A 6000-nucleotide genomic window follows, 5' to 3' on the forward strand; every position below is an offset into this window, starting at 1 on the left:
CAGGGTGATATTTGGCATTCAGATTTATGCATGAGTTCTGAGACTCATTGCTTTGGGATTTGAAATTTGAGACTCCTGCATTGATCTAAACTCGGATCACATAGCGGTGGTACCAAATATAGGTGTTTTTTTCCCAAACAGGAGTGTCTCAGCTATTCATTTTCGAGCAGATAGACAATAGATTATAAAACAGAATGGAATACTTTTAAAATCTGAGAAAAATGAAAAATACAAAACATTAATTTCAAAGGCTTAGACTGTGCAACATAAATTCAGCAGGCTCGAAAGCATGCACTGCCCATTTACCAATCATGACCTTATGGATAGACATCATTTCATATCCCGCTTCTACCATAAGGTTCTTTGAAAAAAAGCTCATTGTAGATGACCATCAGTAAGAGCCTAAAGGAAGCAGATTCTGCAGATGAATCTTTAGGAGAAAAGTGGATTTCTTATTTTAGCCAAAGAATGGAGAAAGTGTAAAGCAGGATATCCAACATAAATAAAACATTTTTCTACCTGCTACACTTTGCGTTCTCCAAGAAAATATAACACATTTGCTTGCAGCTTAATAACATTACTCTAAATATATAGTCAAAAGACTATAACAATTAATAATACCAGAAGCCTAAAATTGTTGAGCATTTATATATGACTTATACTTTAGTATTTTTATGTACATCATCTCCTTTCATGCGCACACTAATCCTTTTAAGTTAGATTTTAATTATCCCCATTTTACAGATGATTGTATAAACTTCTCAAATCACCAAACTAAGAAGTATTAGAAGCTAGGAATCTTATCTTTTCCATCTGATCTAAATCCATTGGTTTTTCACCACTGTGCAATACTGCCTTGCAATTTTATAGACAATTTCGGGTATTACATTAGCTCCTAAATTACAAGAAATTTTCAGGAAGTTTTGAAGGGCAAGATTTACAGAATGAATTTGTATTCCTTTCCAATGAAATTCCTTTGTCTTTAACAGGTAGGTTGATTTCACCTGAGAAATTGTGAAAGGGGAGTTATTCCTCACAGGAGTTTTGATCCATAAATTTTGGACATTACAGACTCTATGGGTAGCTAAAATGAACTACATTCTTATAAACACATTACTTATAAATATATGAGTTTGTCGTAGATATGTATGTGGGTGAGTATGGGTACTTGTGTTAGAATTGCATTTGGTGTTGTAATCACTAAGCACTTTAGTGTCCTTTTCTAAGATTTTTAATGCTAGAATAAATTTAAAAAGTAAATGTAATGTCAACATGACTCTTGCTGTGATTAAGAAGTAATTATATTCTTTAGTGAACAACACAGTTTAAAAATAACTGGATTACTGTATATCACTGCACATTACTATCTCTTTTTTGGATTATGCCTACGTTAAAACAAGTTAATATAACACAATGGGGCAAAGATACTGCTTTAAAAGTATCTAGTGAGTCAGCTGCATCATTGTTGCCAATGTCAGTGGGAGTTGTATAGTTAAATTCTCGGTGATAACTCTGTAATAAATGTTTCATCTATTGGAATATTGGACATAGGATCGCATATATTAATACTTGTTCTTGCAACAAACACATTCCTGTATCCTACTGTCCATATAAACTACTTTTGATTAAATTTGAAAGCAGAAAAGGGCCTGGGTTCTGGAAACAACGTACATGGGGTTGTCTCCTGTTTCCAACACATCAGCTGTGCGACATTAACTAAATTAGCTCATGTCTCTGAGGCCCAGTTTCTTTAGTTGAAGAACATGACAGGATCTACCTCAAAAGATAGTTGTTACAGTTTTTATTTTAAACATTTCAGTACCTGGAATAGTGCTTGCCATAGAGCTGATACCAGTAAGCAGCAGCTGTTACCGTTATACACTGATCACTGCTGCTCTTGCTACTGTTTCCAGAGGGAGTTATTACAGAAACGTTTGAAAGATATATTATAAAATAAAATTTTATAGTGCCCTTTGATATAAGCCATTGTATCAACAATGATTGATTACACAATAATTGTCTCAGTTATCCTTTTTCAGATTATTTGCGTATCACAATAAAAGAAGTAAGTGCACGCATATACTGAATACCCTGCAACACATTTTACGTAAGCCGTCTAGTGTCATGTTCATGACCCCTTGCCTTAGCCTGGTTGATTGCTATCCTAGAATACCATAGCCTGGACCGATTATAGACGTGAGACTGTATCTCTCACAATTCTGGAGACTGGGAAGTTTAAGATCAAGGAGCCTGGTGTCTGCTGAGAGCCCACTTTCTGGCTCAGTCTTCTCATTGTGTCCCCACATGTCAGCAAGGGTGGGAGAACTCTCTGGGATTTCTGGTAAAGGCATTAACTCAGTCATGAAGGCCCCACCCTCATGACCTAACCCTCTCCCAAGGCCCTATTGCTTTTCTACCATTGCACTGAGGATTAGGTTTTCCACATGTGAATGCTGGGGAGATACAAACACCAGTCTATAAAACAACTCTAAAAGGAAAGTGCTATTTAAGAAAAAAGAATCACCAAGAAGCAGAAACTCCCTATTCAGAAAACTTTGGTAACTCTCCCCCAAGTCATACAGCTCTGAATGTAGGAAGCTGTATTTGAATCAAGGGCCTCTGATACAGTGCCTAAGCTTATAACAAGACTTTTGAGTAGAAAGTTGTCATCTGTCTCCTTCAGAGGCTATACTTTAATGACAAATACCATTTTAACCTCCTTTTCCCCTAAAGAATAGAGTTTATATAAAGCCAAGATTGAATTTTTCCAATTAATTTTTTTAATTTAACATTTTGGAGCAAGAAGAGAGAATGTAGAGTTACATCATTTCTATAAAATGCATATACATTTCCCCTAATACTCTTTAGGGTTTGAGTTTGCTCAAAAACGTGATCCCCAGGTGTTGACTACAGAGGCCAGGGAATGCAAAACGGGAGGCTGCCTGTCTCTGCCACTCACAGCTTCATGGGACCTGACATGTGAAAAGCATTTCAATTTTGTACATCTAGAAGTTTCAGGGAGTTTTGTCTTCTTTTTCTTGTGGATGACTTGACACTGAGTTGACCAAATTCCCTGGTGGGAGACTGATTTCTTAAAATGAGCTTTTTTATTTGTTTAGTTATAAATAATCTCTTTTCTTGTTTTTCTCTCTATTTTTAATAGTAATGCTGAGTTCACTTATTGTAGGTGCTAAATCTTCAGTTTCATCTGCTGTGACCAAAAAGATTAGAATGTTTTTTTTTTCCTAGTACTGTTCATATAAAGGTAAAATAGGAAGTCGGTCATATCATAGATTTCCTTGGTTCTGAGACTTCCCTTGCTAAGGACGACTGACTGGACTCACCAGACCGTTCAGCAAAGGTGGTATGGGCAAACCAGAGGAGACGAGATAAACATGTACTAATTCTGCTCCGTTGGTTGTTTTAATTTTCAGTGCCATCAGGGAAAGGAGTTCCTTTCTAAAAGTACGAGTTTTTTCTTTTCTTTCTCTTGCTTCTCAATTAATAAAGAAGCAGGCTGGTAGACTCTTGTTGGTTTCAAACAAAGACAGAACTGACAACAAAAAAACCCCTGATAACTTCAGAGTTTGGGTCTCTTTTGTTTATCTGAAATTCATTGCTTCAAAACCAATAAATGCTTCAATAACCTGACTGCAGAAAATACTTAATGGAAATTGTGATTTTCATCTTCCAATCTAATTCATTTCACAGTAAGGTGTGGGCTTAATATAGGAACTTTTTCTTTTGTTTATGACATTTTCACACCTACAGATATTTGTAGGCACATGAAGGGACTGCAAACAGCTGATTGTTTCTGAAATTAGCTCAGTACAGACACAAAGCAATGCCTGAGAATAGCCTCTGTTTAAAAAGTGAAAATTCTAAGGAATAAGGCTGCTTTATAAATAAAATCTCTATAATCTGTTTTAATGTATTTTAACTTTGTGTTTATTAATATATTTGTAATCCAGATGACAGTTTAGGGTTTAAAGTTTAAAATCTATAATTTTAAGAAAGTCATACTAATCTTGGCTGAAAATGAGCCATGGGCTTAATGGGTTTGGGAAAAGGCTTTGAATTTTGAAGTTTACCATATGCACTTGGTAAAAAGGAAGTATTATCCTTTAAGACAATAGAATTATATCAAATGTATTTGTTTTCCATTTAATTAGTGTGAACTAGGTTCTGGGTTCTCAGAAAGTGCAGGGTATGTTTCAGAACCTGAAAAGTTCTGTAGTCATGTATATGAGGTGTTTCTTACCTACTTTGAAAAAAATAATGTCTAGAAGTCTTGAGTGGAATATATTCCTAGACATACCCAATAAGAAACATATATTTCTTCCATAAAACTTATTCCCCTTCAATTTCTCATTTCTACGCTGTTTTAAATACTGCCATTTAACTAGAAATTTATAATTTTAGCACAATGATTTGTATTGCTCTTGGGAGAAAATATAGAACAGCTAAGTATCTGCATAGCAGAAATTACCTGCAGGTCCATAAAACAAGCTTCTTTTCTTTTCCATTATGTTCTGTTCACAAAATACATAGCTGATTGCATTCTGCGGATTATCATGTGCTTTAAATAGGAGTGTCCTTGTGAGGTGTACATTAGTTGTAATCCTTTGTACATAAATCATTTGATTAAAATCGAAATAATTTTACATACAGAGAGCACATCCACCTCACTTAATGTTCCACTGACCAGTTTTTATACCTCCCACCAGTTGCTATTTGCAAAAATCATTCTTTAAAATTTGTTGCCAAGTCTTCCAAATAGGTTATCTCAAGCTCCTTTCAAGGTCAGAGGGTCTCATTCCTTAGGTCAGACCAACTGTTTAAATCTGGTCCTATAGTTAGCAACTATTTACCCTTTGGAAGGAGAGACCTTTGAGAAAATTGACCTGCCTGTTTAAATCCTAACTGGCAATTCCTCATTGGGAACAGCTAATTTTCTACAGACTGCTTTTTAACATGGTTTTAATCATGCAGCAATTAAGAGTAACATTTAGAAATAAATCTGGAGATAGTTCCTTATCCTTCTGTCAACTGAAGTTGAATTCATGCCTTTAACAACTTCTTTGTCTCACCTTTATTTTTGGTTTGTTAGCTTCCTGGAGGTATGGAATTCAATCTGTAAATGGTCACTGACACAGAAGTTTCTTGAAGAATTCAAGAAACCCCGTAATAATGCAGGCAGTGTCAGTACTTTGCTCTTGTGTCGTGTATTATGATTTCCCTTGGCTCCAGGTACCCTCCAGTGTACAGCCTCCATGTGGCTTCTCTGTGTTCTGCATCTGATGTGATCTCACAGGGCAGCAAGAGGAAAGAACAGAAAACAAACTCATGAAACTAAATTCAGCCTATCGGATGGATTCAGACTCCTAAGTTCAGTTTCTTCAGATATTTGTCTCTTTTGAATATGTGTCTCACATATTCGTTTCTCGTTCATTCATTTCTCCCCTTCTTTGTTTCTCTTCAAGGTGATGTGTGTCTCACAGGGAGCTATGTGATCTGGCAGCAAGGGAGGGAGCGCACATCTCAATATTTACATCTGTAAGACCTTGCTTGGTTTTCTGGTTCCTCTGATTTCTGCAGCGATGGCCTATCCTCAGACTGTAGCTGGGAGCTCCTGCCTGGGAAGTTATTTCTCAGGTTGGTCAGGAGTTCTTCCTGCTGACTCGGCTCCACAGACCCTCTCAGGTTGGGGCGTAATTTCTTTTTGTTCTCTAATCTTGGGTGTACTCTGCAGATTGTAGATAAAAAATTATCTCCCATTGCCACAATCTTTGCCCAGATGAGCCTGCCAATATTTTTTGTGCCACAGGGGACCCTAGGAAGACCAAGACAGGACTGGTCAGGATTTTCATCTCCCTAACCTTGTAGCTACCCTGTGCTGTTTTGTTACGCTCTGTGCAATTGGCTTTCCCTAGAGTTCCTGGTGGAAAACAGGACAAAACCCCTCTGTCTGATGGTTTTCTTGTCAACCTGTATCACACC

At 36.7% G+C, this 6000-nt stretch overlaps 1 protein-coding gene across 1 annotated transcript in view; it reads left to right on the plus strand.

Moving 5' to 3' along the window:
• The window catches only part of LOC309843543 (uncharacterized protein), a 367442-nt gene extending 361923 nt beyond the window's left edge, over positions 1–5519 (plus strand). The window contains exon 5 of the mRNA XM_082689073.1: positions 5484–5519. Within this exon, the coding sequence (XP_082545199.1) occupies positions 5484–5513 (30 nt within the window). The 3' untranslated portion in view covers positions 5514–5519. The remainder of the gene's footprint in view (positions 1–5483) is intronic.
• Positions 5520–6000: the final 481 nt, after the last annotated feature.

This window comes from Mustela nivalis, assembly GCF_964662115.1.
Source record: "Mustela nivalis genome assembly, chromosome: 11".
Classification (NCBI taxonomy): domain Eukaryota; kingdom Metazoa; phylum Chordata; class Mammalia; order Carnivora; family Mustelidae; genus Mustela; species Mustela nivalis.